At 44.4% G+C, this 17,814-nt stretch overlaps 2 protein-coding genes and 1 pseudogene across 2 annotated transcripts; 2 read left to right on the top strand and 1 right to left on the bottom strand.

Annotated features, from left to right (window-relative positions):
• Positions 1-2,929: 2,929 nt before the first annotated feature.
• Positions 2,930-5,358, bottom strand: LOC119294469 (psbP-like protein 1, chloroplastic). The gene is made up of 7 exons (XM_037572653.1): positions 5,199-5,358; positions 4,961-5,068; positions 4,783-4,862; positions 4,575-4,697; positions 4,374-4,445; positions 3,430-3,526; positions 2,930-3,308 (listed from the first exon to the last, which is right to left on the bottom strand). The coding sequence occupies exons 1-7, from the start codon at positions 5,326-5,328 to the stop codon at positions 3,202-3,204; spliced, it is 717 nt and encodes a 238-aa protein (XP_037428550.1). The 5' UTR covers positions 5,329-5,358; the 3' UTR covers positions 2,930-3,201.
• Positions 5,359-7,136: 1,778 nt separating this feature from the next.
• LOC119294465 lies at positions 7,137-10,842 on the top strand. Its single transcript, XM_037572649.1, has 9 exons — positions 7,137-7,419; positions 7,548-7,684; positions 8,194-8,238; positions 8,435-8,488; positions 8,597-8,701; positions 8,796-8,999; positions 9,082-9,167; positions 9,340-10,208; positions 10,438-10,842. Exons 1-9 carry the CDS (start codon positions 7,278-7,280, stop codon positions 10,485-10,487), a joined length of 1,692 nt encoding a protein of 563 aa, XP_037428546.1. The 5' UTR covers positions 7,137-7,277; the 3' UTR covers positions 10,488-10,842.
• Positions 10,843-14,835: 3,993 nt separating this feature from the next.
• On the top strand, positions 14,836-16,530 carry LOC119294377 (annotated as a pseudogene).
• The last annotated feature ends 1,284 nt before the right edge of the window (positions 16,531-17,814 follow it).

The following is a 17,814-nucleotide window of genomic DNA, read 5'->3' as shown; positions in this document are numbered from 1 at the left end:
AAAAGATGGGGTTTATATCATATTGCATGAGTTTATCCCTCTACATCATGTCATCTTTCTTAATGCGTTACTCTGTTCTTATGAACTTAATACTCTAGATGCAGGCAGGAGTCGGTTGATGTGTGCAGTAATAGTAGTAGATGCAGAATCGTTTCAGTCTACTTGTGATGCCTATATACATGATCATGCCTAGATAATCTCATAACTATGCACTTATCTATCAATTGCTCGACAGTAATTTGTTCACCCACCGTAATACTTATGCTATCTTGAGAGAAGACACTAGTGAAACCTATCGCCCCTGGGTCTATCTTTTATCATATAAGTTTTCCATCTACTTTTATTTGCATCTTTCATTTCCAATCTATATCATAAAAATACCAAAAAATATTTATCTTATCTTTTATTTGCAAGTTACCGTGAAGGGATTGGCAACCCCTTTATTGCATTGGTTGCGAGGTTCTTGTTTGTTTGTGTAGGTGCGTGGGACTTTTGAGGAGCTTCCTACTGGATTGATACCTTGGTTCTCAAAAACTGAGGGAAATACTTACGCTACTTTGCTGCATCATCCTTTCCTCTTCAAGGGAAAAACAAACGCATGCTCAAGGGGTAGCATTGGACGCCATCATGCTGCCATGCGATGTTGCAAGCCGGTGTGCGAGCCTTCGCCGAAGCTGTGAGTTGATGCTGCCATGGGCGTCGTCAGAGCTAGTCGATGCTGCCATTGAATGCTACAAGCCGGTGTGCGAGGCTTTGTCCGATCTACGAGTTGATGCTGCCATGGTTGCCGCCATGTTGTGATGGGTACGAACCATGCCACGAGCGATGACTTTGCCAAAGTCCGTTGCAATAGAGTTTTGTTTTTCACATGCGCGCACATAACGATCGAACACTTTCACAAACGGATATGAGCAGGGATGGCACCAGCAGGATTTGGGTACGGGTGGAGCCATCCGATGCCCTTACCCGTCCCCCCTTGAGTTTACCCATCACCCTTAGTCATACCCGTCAACGGGTACAATTTGTTCCCATATGTGTTACCCGATAGGGTAGATGGGTACCCGCGGGTAAAACTACCCATGTTTGCAAAGCATCAATTTGAACAACTCATAGTCATAAACGGCAACATATCATAATTTATAAACAGCAACACGTTATAAGAGTAACACACTTATAAACAACAACACATTTAATAAATAACATCACTTTCTCGTAAACAAGAACACATCAAAATAACATCACACGGTCACAAGAAACAATGCATAGTCATACATTCTGAGTTTACAAATTCACGATAAAGTGTAGAGCTAATTTGGCCATACTTGTCAGATTTTATATGGGTACATGGGTATGTGGGTATGGGTTATACGATCCCATACCCGTACCCACTCTACTTGATGGATTTCAGATTTTTCCTATTTATATACCCATGAATAATGTTTTGTCCCATACCCTTACCCTAATAGGGTTTTTACCCGCACGGTATGTGGGTAGTGGATACCAATTGCCATCCTAGGAGGACGAGCTCCAGGAGGAGATGAAGGACTAGTGAAGGAGCGGCGTTGGAGGGAGAAACGTGGTGACACAACGTCTATGGAGGAGGCGCGAACCGTCTCATGGAGGAGCAACCTTTTTACAAGTGTGCTGGGTTCCATGTGCATATATTGGTTCTTAGATGTGTTGCGGGTTTAGCATATCATGTCATGCGGGGTGAAAATATATGTATGTTCCATTACATGAAAGGTGATGCCCGCATTAATTTTTATTGTTTACTGGATCACATCAATGATTGATACACGCATCTACCAGCAGTATAGACGAGATATAGCTGTATAATGAGGGGAGATACTGCATCTACGTCTTTTTCCAATAATATGAGTTAAACCCAAGAGATTCTTGTGCACCCACCACGTCAAAAAGCAAGAGAAGACAATTGTTGTGGTTATCAATGAACAGTACAAAAATCAAGTGTTGGATGAGTTGTGCCAGCTAACAAGCTATTAAAGTGAAATATACATATTACCTACCAACAAGGTGCAGTGACTTACCACCGACATGTATGGCCCCAAACAAGTGGCAAATAACACCCTTTTAGTGTTAACTGTGTGTGCAAAAAATAAAATATACTACATTAGTATTAAAAAACGTCCTACATTATGGGACAGAGGAAGTACTAGCTTGAGGTAGCAAATTCAATGTGGAAATGGCATTTACTCGCTAGCTTAAGGGCTGAGCCTTGCTCTATTGGTGTGAGGTGTGACAATTAATAACCCACCACCCAGGTTCAGCCCTCTTCAGCTTGAATCTGGACGCCAATTTTCCTTAAATTCCTATGTATCCATCAAATTACTCTAACTGCCCTCAAAAGTTCTTGGTACGTATATACTCCCTCCTTCCCAAAATTCTTGTCTTACATTTGTCTAGATACGGATGAATCTGGACGCCAATTTTGGGACGGAGGGAGTACAAGATTGCATTTTGCTGCAATATCTGTAATACTCAGATGTGACCACATTTTGGACTGGAGTGAAAAGCTCTCAGAAGATATATGGCTAAGTGGAGGCCATGCAAATTCTTACATCACTATTAGATTGCATTAACGACTACTCACATGTGTGATATGACATTCAAATTGAGGGTCTAGCTACTATCTGCTTGGCTATCTAGAGATTAAGTCTTCCCTGGCATCAGGAGGACAACGTTATCCATGAAAATTGTCTTCCTCTTTGGGAGATAGGTTTCGCATTAGCAATTTTTGCAAAATATTGTTGATTCAAGCTATTGTGGAAGTCACATTTAGCCATAAGCGTGTTATATCCATGAAGAAATATTTTGTAGCTTCTTTGTACTTGCCGAGTTGGAGATATACTTACATACGATCCGGGACTTTTGTTCTATTTGTGACAGATTTGGCGCCAAATTCAAAGAATAACACACATGTGATGCTTCTATTTAATATTGCTTAAGTTGACACATTTACAATAGTCTGGATATCCTTACTCCAAGGATTCACAGTACAAAGGGTGAAATGATATACATACAGACAAGAGTATTTGAAATCATGCATTTCAGGAGGAAAAAAAGGATCAGTAGAATATGTATTCCCGACATTTACTTTTGAACCTCGCGCTAGTTGTAGCTCCGAAAATGAACAAACCAAAAACAAAAAAAAAAAAATCAGCACAAAGCCTCAAACACCCCTCACACTTTTGTTTCAATTTTGAATGAGTCGACGATTGCATGTAGCCTATCTTTCATCTTGTCCCATCTCCTCTCGTTTGCGCCTGTTGCTAACGTGTAAAATTTGCCTGCAACATCACAACAGAATGAGGAGACTGTAGATTATATTGACCACTATTTGATGATAACATTAATTCTAACATGCAATGTTATCAAGAGAGAAGAAGGGTGCCAGGTAGGAGTTAATACCATTTGCTATGGTAATTGTACCAAGTGCATGTCTCGTGAAATTGGGAGCCTGAGCTGTGAACTCAAAAGTGTAGTAAGCTCTTCCATCGATATCAGTCTGAAATGCATCTTGTGACTTTAACAACAAGCGAATACAAAAAAAAACACAAAAGGATAACATATAAAGTTAACAACAAAACGATATTTGACAAAAAGAGATATTTGATTCTATTACCCTAACCGAAAAGTACAAGTACGGAAAACCGGAAAGTACAAAGGAATGACAATTTGATGTTACAGCAATGCTTATCCTTCTTGGGGTAAAATGTTTGGATTAAACGCAGGGTTCTCAGAAACAATATGAAGTACGACGAATGACAACAGATACATAATGCATACATACATGTAAGACAAAAAAAAAATACTCCCTCTAATCCATCTTACTTGTCTCTTAAACGGATGTATCTAGACGTATTTTAGTGCTAGATACATCTCTTTGAGCGATAAGTAATAAGGATAGGGAGTACTCTTTTTTCATAGACAACAGCTGGTGACATTTAGGGTACAATCATCATATAAAGACTGCTAACCAAAGTGGACCAATGCAGATTCCCTTGTAGGTCACAACTGGAAGTACTACTGGTATGTGACTACAACAAACATTCTGTTTTACCCCTCACATTTCTCACAGAAGGGTCTCCGACAAATACATTTGATAGGTTTGTGTACATTTATGCGCATCCATTACGCGCTACTAAAATGTGAATGGATATATTTATTGGATGTCTATTTCTAAAGCGGCCTATATAAGCCATCCCTTCTTCGCATAAGTTACCGTTTTAGATGTTTGGATCTACCAATAATAATGACATAAGCACACACATTTCCAGTTTTATCAAAACGAATACACCTCTTTTTGTGAGGATTCAACAGGTTAAACTAATAAAAAAAATGCACATACGCACCTCTTTCGCCTCGATCAACTTGGTCTTTTGCGTGGGCGGAGATAGAACTTTCCGCACCAAAGCCTCGGCGACCTAGAGAAAACAATGCATCATACATAACAGATGATAATTTTGATTTAAATCCCTGAACTAGGCAGGGTTCAATAAGAAAGCATATGATCGAGTGGAGTGGAGTGGAGTGGAGCGGCATGGAGGATGGACCTGGTCGGGCGGGCCGAGGTCGCGGATGTCTTCCTTGGTGGTGGGGATCATGTTGATGCTGACGCTCTCCAGCGGCTCGATCACGTCCTTGTACACCTTGTCCTGCCCTTGCACAGACACCTCCTGCACCCACCCATACATTCATTCATTCATTCAGCATCAGCAAGTGTATGCATGCGTATGGAGCAGAGGATTAATGGAGGAGTACCTGCCATCCGAACGGGTAGACGAAGGAGTAGCCGGCCTTCCTGTCGATGACCGGCATGAACTTGCCGTCCGCCGCCGCGACTGCGCAGTGCAGGATTATTGGATGAGAATGGCGGTGAGACGAGCATCATTCTATTTCTACGGCAACGGATGGGTTCGGAGAAGAAGGAGGGACTCACATGCCGCCGGGGCGGGCCGGGAGACGAGCGCCGCGGCGGCCACGGCAGCCCCCGCCACGAGCACCTGCCGCCGCGGGGAAGGGGAGCTCTCCGCCGCAGCCGCGTCACCTGCAGGCACGCCACGGCATGGAGAGGAAATGAAACGAAGTGGCAGCCAAGCTAGACAGCTGCCAGAGCACGTACACAAAGCCAAAACCATGGCGGCCGGCCGGGCGAGCATGAGGAAGCACGGACGGACCTTTGCTGGGGCTGGGCGGCGCCATGGCCCTGACGGAGACGGAGAGCAGCCTCCGCGCCGGCGTCTTGGCGGTCGGGGAAGGGAGGCCGAGGCCATGGCCGTGGAGGGATAAGGAGGTTGCGGTGGCCATGGCTGTGCGCTGGGACTCCTCTCCTCTGCTCCGCTCTTCCCTATCTTCTTCTTCTTCTTCCAATCCGTGGCCACCGATCCATTCGCCGGCTCCCTCCGTTGGATCACCCCAAACTCAATCCAACGGACGACAGACAAACTCATACATCCCTCCATTCGTTTTATGTTATTGTTAATTACTCACTCACTCCTACTTGGGCTATGCAATGTTCCTATCAACTGAGTTTGTACCTAGCCCCCATTTTGCAAAATAGAAACATCACAGGATCAATCTCCTCTCCCTGCCGCCTCCAACTATCACTTCGACGCGCGAGCCGATAGAAAGTGATTCTTGTCTCTCGTCCTTTGTGCAGTAGGTTCTGGCCTCGCGGCGATGCCGCCCCGACGGTGTCATCTCGAATAAAAGATCTTCAACTTCAATCCCACTTCGATGACACTTGTTGTAGCGTTGTCGAAGAAAAATGCGAGTTTTCGCCCACTGTGTTATCTATAGATGGCGGTCGGTTATCTGTGTTGTCTATCGGCGTGACTCCATACATTGTTGGCGGAAATAATGTCTTCTTTAACGATCTCTTCTTTTGAGCCTCCACGTGCAAGATCGTCGGTTCTGCCACACTGCAGGTGGAGTGGGGAAAAGTGGGATTGGCCAGCCCATCCCACATAAATTGCTTTAGTGGGCTCCCATTGGATATAATTTTTTTAAGTGGGCTAGCTCTATTAGCCCATCAAGAACCCACTTAACCAACCAACCCTTTCCCTCTCTTGTGGACGGAGGAACAAAGGAGGCGTCGTGCCGCAACAAACACACTCCCACCTCCGTCGCCGATGGACACACAACTTTGCCGCCACATATCCACCTCTTCATCTCGCACTCAACCCCTCCCGGACTCCCCTGCATTGCAGCTTCTCGCTTCTCCGCCCCACATCACAGTCCCAATCAAGAATCGTCGATCCCATGTACCCCTGCCCACATCGCAGTCCCAATCAAGAATCGTCGATCCCATGTACCCCGGCCCACATCGCAGTCCCAATCATGAACTACCGGAGAAGATAGTAGACTGACTTAGTGGCCAATAGATACTCATCGTCTATTGTTCGCCGTAGAGCAAAGAACCATCGAGATGTCTTCTCCTGGACAAGTGAGAGTAGTTGTGTGCTCCCATGGGGCGGAGTTAACCTGGAACAGATGGAACACATTTTTAATCGGTGTCATGCTTTGCACTATATATTATCCTCTAGTAAATCGATATGTAAGTGAAGCTTAAGTGGGTCCAACCGATTCATTCGCATATGTAATCAAAAGGTCAAGTGGGATCAGTATAGTGTTTAACTCGTTGTCTGCTGCTCACAAGTGTGTTGTTAGTTTTGGTGGGATGCCGTTCTTTTTCACACTAAAATGTACGTGGATTGTGGAGGGCCCCTCACCTGTCCCACCTACAGCCTGATAGGTTCAGGCTAGCGATACTAGCATGTGTGCTTTGCCTCTGTCGAGATTGGGGTGATGCTCCGTCGACATGCTTGTCGCGATTGACAATGCCCGTCTTGCTCGGCGGTGGCAATTCAACGAGATTTGTTAATCTAGGACATGTGCTTGTCATAATAAAAATTCGATTCCGGCTTCGGCAAGAATTTAAAGCATACATACATTTATAAATGTATTATCGATTTTCTCACAATCTGTCACCGTATGTCTAGTTACGTCCTATTTTTACTCCCTCCGTCCCGGAACATAAGAGATGGGATGGAGGGAGTATTTGATTTGATATAGTAACATGAACCAGAAATTCATTCGTCAGTCAGTAGTAGTAGTAATAAAAATAAATAAAAACTCCTCCTTTATCTTTTGAGACCAGTAAAAAAGACTCCGCCTTTTGCTCTCCCCTGTCGATCTCCGTCTTCCCCTCCCCGATCTCTCACGCGCGTCCGCCTCGCCGCCGGCCCGCCGGGAAGATGGCCGCGTCTGCGTCCGGGTCCGTGTCCGGGCAGATCCAGCCGCCCAAGATCCCCGACGCCGTCGTCGCGCTCGCGCAGGCCGCCGCCAAGGCCAACAACAACAGCAACAACAGCGCCGCCGCCGACGCCACCGACAAATGTACGTACCTCATTCATAGAGCAGCCGGTGCCGGCTCCGGCTGTCGTGTCCGTCAGTTGCCTTCGCCGCCGGCGAGATCTCATTCTTGGATCCTGATTCGTTTGTTCGTTTGTCTGTTTGGCCTGCAGATCTCCCCGGGTGGCCGCTCTTCTCGCCGCCCAAGATGCAGCTGACCAAGTGCGCCAAGTGCCCCCGGGAGTTCTGCTCCTCCGTCGCCCTCCGCCGCCACACCCGCGTCCACCGCCGCGCCCTCAAGATCGACAAGGTATAATTAACATGCCCCCATTCTGCCCTCATTTTTCTCCCTTCAATTCAGTTCATCAGTTGGGTGTCACAATCACTTTACCTGGATAACATTGGTTGGTGCTATGATGTGCCACTAGACCGATAGATACCGATTTGCACCTGCATTTTCACCGACTGTTCAATACATGATGACGTATGTATGTAATCGAGCACCCGTCAACATATGGGTTCGACGAGACGAATATGGGCGTCCGATAATCTGTTCGAAAGCATCGCGTAACGAGCATGTACTAGCCTAGCCGCTGAGATATAAGATAATCAAGCATCTCGCGAATAAAATGGCCGGTCCGCATTAACCCGTGCTATGCATCCAGCTTTCTTTCAAGCATATAATGTAACAGTGTTCAGCTAATGTTACGCGCGATATGCAACTCCATTCGTCCACGCCTTCGGTTTTCTTATATCCAGCGCCCACCCCCTTGCTACCCTGCATTGGCATGACATATTTGTTTGCTGATGGTTTTGCAGGATTTCCCCAAGAACAGAGACCACCTTGCCGCATTCTGGGACAAAGTAAGAAGATATGCTCTGTTCTGTCGCCACTTCTTTATTCTCTGCTGTAATATAAATAATTTAGCAGAAAGAGGAATTTGCTGGCAGATTGTGGATTACTGACCTACAATAACCTATTTAAACGAAGCAACATGCTCTTTCCCTCTCCTTGCTAGTAGTGTGTTCATGGGATTAACTTGTCGTGCTCTTCCTTCAGCTCACGGTGGGCCAGGCCCAAGCGATACTGTCCTTGGAGGGCGTGGCTATAGAGGTAATGACCACAGATCGGTATCTTCAGAGTATAAGACTTTTCTCTTTGTGTGTCGGCTTGTGTTTCGGAACATCTAATGTTAGTTATACACAACGAATGCATCTTCAGGAGACCAGCGCTTTATTCATTTTGACATCGTTGTCGTCATGGATGTGTAAGCCAGGGTACGCTTCGTTGCCGCTGCCGTATGCCAGAGCCGGCAATGAACTTCTGGTAAGGCTTTGTTGACCCGACTTGTCACTGCTCTACGTATGCATTTGGTGTCGTGTAGTATCATATGTAAGCTTCTTTCTCCCCATAACTGTAGGACCTTATTCAGACAGCAGCCTCAAGACTACCTATCTCTTCAAATGAACTGTTTATCATGTTCGACGAAGCAAGCGAGAACACATTTCTTTGTACTGACGCTGCCTGTGTTCAGAAGTTTTTGTTTGATGGGGAGGTTGAGAAGGTCGCAACAGAGTTGAAAAATGTTGTTGCGTGCACGAGTTACATCCTTGAACAGAAGCTGGTACGATGTGTTTCTATCATGCAAAACACCTTCGGCTACAGGTTTCTACGATTCTAACGGAAGACCGTAAATGAAACAACAGGTCGAAGCATGGTCTGCTGATAAGGCTGCTGAAGCGTTAAGATGCCAGAAGTTGCTTGTGGAGGAAGAGGACGCTGCTCAGAAAAGGTTGCTGTTTAATGTCATTGACATGTTATATAATTACTTAATTAGTTTAGTACAGAAAGCTGCAAAGCCAATATTATTTATCTGCTTATTGCTATAAATAAATGCAGCACCATTTGATTTTAATTTGTGATGAGATCTATATCTAAACTATCCTTGTGTGTATAACGTGAAGGCAAGCTGAAATCATGGAAAGGAAAAGGATGAAGAAACTGAGACAGAAAGAACAGAGACTGAAAGACCTCAAGGACGAGGGTACCACGGTCCAGTTACCTGAAGTTGTGGATGGCGCGACGGGCTCTCCTGGGATCGAGAGTCTCGAGGCTGTTTCAGGCCCTGGCCTCCACGAGCAAGAAGATCCACAGTATCTTCAATTGTCAGCACCAGTGCCGCCTTCAGAGGACAATGCTTGCAATGGAGAAGATGCTGGTGCTGTTTTCAGGGAACAAGCCATGGCAACAGCCAATCTCGACAGAGTAGAAAACCTGCCCCAAAATAGCTCTGCCTCAGCTTCTTCCGTGACTGCCTCGAAGCATCCATCTTCAGTAAGACACTCACGTCACAGGGAGCCAAATGTCGGTGCAGTGACAAACAAAAGCAAGACCTGGGCATGGAAGGTGCGAAGTGGTGTTGAAGAACGGTGCCCAAAAGGCGAGCCAGATGTAGATGCTAACCAGGAGACCGCTCCCCTCAACACGGACAAGAACTCGCAAGTGCTAATAGGATCCATAAGCGTCGCGATCGAGGAGGGCAGTAGATGCTCGCAGGATTCCAAGGATTACCACCCAGTTCCTCCTGAATCCGATTTGACCACTCTGAACGATCCAGTGGCCGAGGTGATGCAGCCAGTCAGCCATGATGAGAACGCATGCGAAGACACCGATGGTGGCACCATTACACCGGCAGCAGAGGACCGTTCTCCATCCAGTGTCGTGACAGATGAGAGCGGTTCAGTCGGTGGCAACCCAGAGTCGGCAGAGGGCGTAGGCCTACGACAAGGCACCGTGTCTTCCGGTCAAGAAGCGTCGGCATTCCTTTCTCAGAGTAAGCATTTATCTTATTGGTTGTACACCCAACTGCCTTTTAGTAATTAGTACTCCCTCCGTCCCAAAATAAGTGACTCAACTTTGTACTAACTTTGTATTAAAGCTAGTACAAAGTTGAGTCACTTATTTTGGGACGGAGGGAGTACTTGATTATGACCTGACCTAGCTATTAGTTGCTTGTATGTGTGCTCATTATGACGATTGTCTTGTATGATTTGGGCATGCAGGATGGAAGGAAGCATTGGCTGGGGATCATGTGAAGCTTGTTCTGTGCTGAGGAAACTGGAGCTGCACAGGTTCAACCGGAGGGCTGATCTGATGTATACAGGGAAGACATTCGACCATAGGGTCCTGGTTACTATATGAGCCGAGCCGACCCGACCCAACCCGACCCATGTAGCAGAGTATTGTGGAGTTGCAAAGCATCCAATGATAGTTAATTTGAGTACTAGACCAGTAAAATGCTTGCACGGCGCAGCTGAATTTGAGTGTTATACTACTTGATAGTTAACTAGTGCAGTACAAGAGTTGCGTGTTGCGTGGGTAGAGTTACCATTGCATGATAAACCATGAGGGGAAAGTTATCAGGTGATGACAAGATTGGCCAGTAGAATTCCTGGGGTTTTAGTTTATGTTTTTGGGGGCTCACAACCTAGCTACACAGAGATGAGATGCTCTTCTGACCCACAACAAAACTTTGGTAGGTACAAAGTCTGTCTACTAGTACTCTTTAGCCCAATCAAGATATACATCATGCACTGCTACTACAGTTTTTTCCTGATGGGATGTACTAGTTGGTTGATTGAAGACATTCTCATTCTTCAAGGGTCATGATTTCCTGATACAGGATTAGCTCATTAGTAAAAGAACTTCAAGAACAGAACACTTGTCATCAGTTTTCTTGCAACAAATCCCATTGGAGGTCCATCTTGGCGCCTTCGCCCTCTTCCTTCTTAGAATCATGTTTTGCGGCATCCCTACATCTGCATAAACACAATGATGAGGTTCTCTTGAAGCATTATTGCTGCGTGTTTCGACAAATCAACAATTCGTAATTCTATGGTCCCCTGGATACTAAGAACTACATATGTATCTAGCTAGCTGCTTATTGTGTGTTACGAAATTACTAAAAAATGCTGGTTTTATAATTGATACTCTTATATTTCTTTACAGAGGGAGTTATGTAATCTTAAGAGTGCTCGAGTAGAATTCCAGCATGCATAGCAAAATAACATACAAATTTATACCACAGTATCAATGACATTCGTAAGATGCAAGCAAACTTTTAAAAAAATTGATAATTGAGCAAAACTTTAAATTGGCCAGTAGAATTTCTTGCTTCTGTTTAGGTTTCGCGGGTCACATGGTATTGATTCTAATATTTTGTGAGAAGATGTTCAATACTAAGATAATTTTTGTAACAATCTTATAGTAATCTATAATTACAAATGGAGAAGGTGGCCGGGGAGGCAAAGGAGGTGGTCGGATTAGTTGGCTGGGACCGAGGGTGGCGGATGGCGAGCGCGGTGGGGGTATGGGTCGCCGCAGATGGGAAGGGCGTGGCGGCTAGGTTTCGGTGAGCCGGAGAAGGAGGGGAATGGCTCGCGGGAGGGGATCGGGGGCTCGAATCGGTACCTCTGTGGGGAGGAAATGTTACCCCTGCATACATGTACACGTGTACTACCGCTGTAACCGGATTGGAACCAAACCGGAGTACTATGGCAAGGAGGCCGATTGATTGAGAGATGTTCCTTGTATTCCTCCCTTAATGGCGTGTTTGGTTTGCATACAATTCAACCAGGCCCGCGCGGCGCAACTTTGTCCCGTTTGGTTGCCTGCCTCGTCCCAAAATCTCATCATGTGCCACGTTTAAAGCGTTCCCGGCCTGGCCGAGGAGGAATGCTCGAATCAGACGTTTTTCCACAGCCAGGCCCGAGCAATGCAATTTAAGGCACGCGGACGGCGGTGGCTGCATGCGGGAAGCCAGGCTTGATATGTTGTGTTGTTAGCCTCACCTCTCTCTCTCTCTCCGCCATTAAGGCCTCATTCGGTTTGGAGGATTTTCATAGGAAAAACATAGGAACAAGGATTCCAGAGGAAAATTTCCTATAGATGCATTCGGTTTGTAGGAAATGTGTACAGGAATTTCGTAGGAATACTACTCATTTACTGTGTTTTTGGAGGAAACTACATATTTACTCAAAGCTTATTTTACGCGTAGGATCGAGTCAAGTCAATTCCTTAGGATGGCAAGTGCCATCCTATCAAATTCCAATACTAATCCTAATTCCCATGTTTTAGTTTCCACCAAACCGAATGAGCCCTAAACTTTGACTGGATTCGCTTCTGCTGCCTGGCACTGCAGGGGCGTCGAGCGGGATCGTCGCGGAGACAGCGCATGTGTTGGCGGCTCACAGGTCCCACGTCGTCATGGCCGTCTGCAACCTTGCCGCCCGCAAATAATTTTTTCAAATACACATTGAACATAATTTTAGTGCCATGATTTTTTTTGAACTACACGAAGATTTTTTATATTGTATAAATGGCAATTAAAATGTCATTTTGAAATGCACAAAGATTTTTTTAAATATCATGAACATTCTCTACATTGTATCATTTTTAGGAAAAATGCCACAAACATTTTTTTTGATACATGTAAATATTTTTAAATTTCACGACCATTGCTTTTAATGATATTAACATTTTTCCAAAGTTGCATGAATATTTTTTTACACTACATGGATATTTTTTGAACATGCAATCAACACTTTTTCAAGTTTTGAAGTAACATGTTTTGAATACATATATTTCAAACATCTCAACATATAAAGAAAAGAAACAAAAAACAAAATGAACGATACAAATTAACAAACAGAGATCAGCAGCACACTACTAACAGAAGCACACCACTGGGCCGGCCCACTTGCCTATCGGTTAAGAAGGCGAGGCTACTTAGATGCGTCCAAGATTTTCGGCGGAAGCTATATCTCCCTTCAGTGGCGGAGCTTCATGGGGGCCAACCTGGGCGGTGGCCCCCCCAGCTCAAAGGAGAATTGCATATATACCTATGTATTTGACCATTTTTTTCACTAAAAAACAGCATATTGTGATTTTATTTGCCCCCCTCCAAGCCAATGGCCCCTCCATGATTTGAGCCCAAGCTCCGCCACTGTCTCCCTTATAGCGTGAAATCACTAGTTTAGGGTTACCCCTTTCAAAGGTCACTCCCCACTTTCTCTAGTGTTGCACTGCATGCGTGTCACTTGCATGTCGTGACCTGAGAGTTTTTCTTTTTATTATTCGTAGATACAATTTCCAAAACGGTTTATCTCAAGAACCGTACATCCAAATCCTGAATCGTTTTTACCGTCAGATTTCTCGCGTCGAGATCTGAAACAAGATCTCATGTTAATACATTAACAAATTCTTTTTCACGAAACAATAGGAAAACCTGGAAACCAGAATTAATAAAAATAAAAATAAACTAGAAGGAAAGCAGGAAGAAACCAGCGGTTGGGGAAAAACAGAAACCGGAAACCCGAGGAAAAGAACTGGAGCCCAATAGCACAACGGTGTTTTGTACTTTTTTCTTGGGATGCACATGCTGTGCCTTTTTCTTTATCTGGGGAAGCACGGGTTATGCAGCTTGCATAAGCAAATCCGTGCTTCTCGCAGAAGCATATGTTGTGCTTCTCTTAAAAATGCGATGCTTCTTGAAAAAAACAATTTGTTTTCACCAAATCCTTGGGAAACCAAGCAAAATCCAAAGAAAACCCGAAAACACGTGCAAAACTTAAAAAACAATATCGGGAGCATGCACCAAGAGTGTGACACGTGTCGGTGGTTGCGCGCACCAACTCACGCGCTCGAAGTCATAAAAATTGACCTTTGCCGGAGCACTCCAAGGATTAATTGCTCTCCTTATAATGAGATGGTAGCTCCCGTCACCCAAGCTCCCCGTAGTGCAACGTGAATAGATCGGCATAGTGACGTGTTTTCATGATCATGCGTTCATTCTTGTGTCAGGAACACACTACGTAGCTGAAAGATATAAGCCTTACTTACCATGTTCATCAAGGTACATTTTGCGATTCAGACCCAGATAAAAAAGATACATTGGTGACGATTTTATTACCATACCGTTTGTGATTCATGTATCGTACACAGTTTGGTCGAATGGTCTCCGATACAGTGTCGTCTTAGAACCTTCCTGCAGTGGTGTTACATGACAAAATTACTCCCTCCGCAAAAAAATATATGTGCGGTGTAGCTAGTAAAGTAGTAATATATGTTTGTAAAGTACTCCCTCCGTCTCAAAATAAGTGTCTCAACTTTATACTAACTCTAGTATAAATTTGTGCTAAGTTTAAGACACTCATTTTGGGACGGAGAAAGTAGCTAGTAACATGTAGTGTATGTAAAAGTTGGATTCTATCAAGAAGTCAGAACGTGCTGCTATCCAGATGCAGCCCACACGCGGTGTATTGAATGCAATGTACTGTAGTATGCAGTAGAATAAGGACGCACGTGTAGCACGAGTAGTAGTATGTGTATGTGTGTATGTGCATATATAAATAAGAGCGATCGGGACACACACAAGCTGAGCAGAGATCGGAGCGGCGGAGATGGGCAGCCTCGGCGGCGGCAATGGCAGCAGGCGGCCACGGTTCCTGTGCCTGCACGGGTTCCGGACCAGCGGCGAGATCATGCGGAAGCAGGTGCTGGGGAGGTGGCCCGCGGAGGTGACGGCGCGCCTCGACCTCATCTTCGCCGACGCGCCCTTCCCCGCCGAGGGCAAGTCGGACGTCGAGGGCATCTTCGACCCGCCCTACCTCGAGTGGTTCCAGTTCGACGAGGCATGCCTGCTACTTGTCATGACCTGGCTACTAGCGATGTTTTAGTTGAGCTGTTATATGTTGTATGATCGGTTTTCTCTTGGATCTCTTGTTGCCTTTGATCAGGGCTTTACCAAGTACAGGAATCTGGAAAAATGCTTGGCTTACATCGAGGACCTTATGATCAAACATGGTCCGTTTGATGGGCTCATGGGTTTCTCCCAGGTACATACATACATACATACATCCATACATGAGTGGTTCTCTAAACAACATACATATAACACTAGTAGCATAAATTATGGGGTTAACAATTGCAAACTACTCTATGTCATATCAGGGTTCCATTCTATGTGGCGGGCTTCCGGGTCTCCAACAACAAGTAAGCATAGAGAGCACACTGATTCACTTCTGCTAATTAATAATCTCCAGCTCCAGTCCGACTACTCCTTCCTAAATAATTATCCTTAGCTCATTAATCAATTGACGTGTTTTAATTTGTTGGCAGGGATTGGCATTGACTAGGGTGGCGCTGAATTCCGCTTATCCACGGTGGCCGACAAGGCATACGCCAACAAGATCAACAACCCCTCGCTTCACTTCCTCGGTACTTCTAAATCTATTCTTCACCACCACATTATTATTAATTACTCCCTGTTTACAGTTCAGTGCATATATTTGTCTGCCGGTTTGTTGGAGTATATATGTTGGCTAATAACAAGTCTATCTTCTCGACAAGGCATGCAGGTTTCCATGTTCTACTATTAATTAATTGCTATTATGTGTTTACCCAATGTACTTAAAGTACACACACGAATTGCGTGCTCCTTCGGGAAAATTTCTGCATTCTAATGATAGTATTCAACAGATGTATGGATTAGAAATTTTATGTTGAAGATTTTTTTAGATGTGGTGCCTTTGTACGGCAGCCGAGTTGTTTCTTTTTTGAGGAAACGTCAACCGAGTTGTTACCAAGTAACACAGGACCATTAAACACCGGTTTATTTTGTGTTGCAGGTGATAATGACTTCCTTAAAACCCGTGGTGAAAAGCTCATAGAGTCATTTGTGGATCCAGTCATTATACGTCATCCAAAGGGCCACACGGTCCCAAGGCTTGTTGGTAACTAAGCTCATATATATTTCAATTTACCAAGTTAAGTTAGCTCCTATATATGAATTTGACTAGCTTAGGCAGTAAACTAAATACGGATCATCCGCTTGTACTAAATTTTATGATACTAAAAAGCTCACAAGGAACCAGAAAGTAAACCGTAAACATGAGATGTTCACAACTAGATCGCAAATTTCGGTCTCTGTTAGTCTGATTCAGGGTCCGATATTGATCTTGTGGTTTCATGCAGGCGAGACAAGTTTGGAAGTCATGTCCCGTTTCCTTGACAAGATGGAGAAGGAGATATATGAACTTTCATCCATTGAGGCCCAAGTACCCGCTGATATTGACCAAAACGAAATGTGCATCTGATAGCACCCGAAAGATTAATAGCAGAATTTTCGCACTATATGCAGGTGTGGCCTCCTTACTTACGTGCCGGTGCAAGGGTTTTCTTCAAATTTTCGTAAGCTGGTACATTCGGCATTGTTGTTAGACTTTGTCTGACATCATAAAGTAATCAATAAGATATGGCTTTTTGCATCACTCGATGCATAGACCGAGGGCGTTCCTCTCTTTTTGAAAAAATGTGTGTGATAGTTATTAATAATTCCTGAATGCATAGGATGACCACAAATCGAGGGCTATATTGCATACTCCTTCCGTCTAGGCATATAAGTCACCTTACGAAAACCAAATAATCCCAAAACACGAAGGTGCGGTGCATTAACTCTCACCTCGTTTATTGTCTTTTGACATGAATAAAGGAATCAACCAATAAGGAATGTGGGACGTGTATGCTTTCAATGACTTGAGACTACCAAACACGACATGCAGTGGTCAGTTTATTGCATGCAATGCTATTAATTAGCAAATAATCATTAAGTTCTCTCATTTTCCCCTCCGCCTTAGTTGCGGTGCACAATCTAAGACGACTTATTCACCTAGACGGAGGGAGAAATATGGTTTAATAAATTTTGCAAAGATACCTTTTCTGCCAAACCATCATCACCTGATACCAGAGATTTCGCTTCCATGCCGCATCCTACATGAACATATATAGCACTGCGACCAAGCATTCATAGGTTTGCAATGTGAATTAATGAAGAACAACTAAAATGCAACAGTGAGCAAACCAAAAGAAATAATATTGAGGTGTCATCAAACCTGGTTCCGCCCATTAATAGACGCCAATGATATGGATGAGCAAATCTCAACATCAGTAGAATCCATCCCCTTCATTTTGAAATACATCACCGGCTGTGAAAGCAAAGACAAAGCAAACAAGGAGAAGGATATCAATGATCAATTAATCTAGATAGTTTTTTTTTACAGAATGCGATCTCACCTGGCGTAGCTTTGCAGCGGAACCAATTGACCCACCCATGAAGTAGGTTGGAGCTCAGCAAGGCAGATGGTTGATCTGGTTTGTCTTTGTGATGCGGTGAGAATACAAATTTCACCACCCCGCTTGCTATTTACTTCCTCTGTCCGGAAATACTTGTCTGAGGAATGAACGTATCTAGACATATTTTAATTCTAGATACATCCATTTTTATCCATTTCCGCGACAAATAATTTCGGACTGAGGAAGTATACAACATTGTACTACCTCCGTCCGGGTTTATTGGTCCCCATTGTATTTCGTGCCAAATT

Source organism: Triticum dicoccoides, chromosome 4B (assembly GCF_002162155.2).
Source record: "Triticum dicoccoides isolate Atlit2015 ecotype Zavitan chromosome 4B, WEW_v2.0, whole genome shotgun sequence".
In the NCBI taxonomy this organism is placed as follows: Eukaryota; Viridiplantae; Streptophyta; class Magnoliopsida; order Poales; family Poaceae; genus Triticum; species Triticum dicoccoides.
The sequence above is the reverse complement of the archived record's forward strand: the minus strand, read 5'-3'. Positions and strand labels throughout refer to the sequence as shown.

Bases quoted from the DNA above. Each gene is read 5' to 3' on its own strand.
- LOC119294465 (XM_037572649.1), top strand. From the start codon at position 7,278: ATGGCCGCGTCTGCGTCCGGGTCCGTGTCCGGGCAGATCCAGCCGCCC. The intron at 7,420-7,547 runs GTACGTACCTCA...TTTGGCCTGCAG, and splicing joins CGCCGACGCCACCGACAAAT to ATCTCCCCGGGTGGCCGCTC. The intron at 7,685-8,193 runs GTATAATTAACA...ATGGTTTTGCAG, and splicing joins GCGCCCTCAAGATCGACAAG to GATTTCCCCAAGAACAGAGA.
- LOC119294469 (XM_037572653.1), bottom strand. From the start codon at position 5,328: ATGGCCACCGCAACCTCCTTATCCCTCCACGGCCATGGCCTCGGCCTC. The intron at 5,069-5,198 runs GTCCGTCCGTGC...GCGTGCCTGCAG, and splicing joins GCCGCCCAGCCCCAGCAAAG to GTGACGCGGCTGCGGCGGAG. The intron at 4,698-4,782 runs GTACTCCTCCAT...GGGTGGGTGCAG, and splicing joins TCTACCCGTTCGGATGGCAG to GAGGTGTCTGTGCAAGGGCA.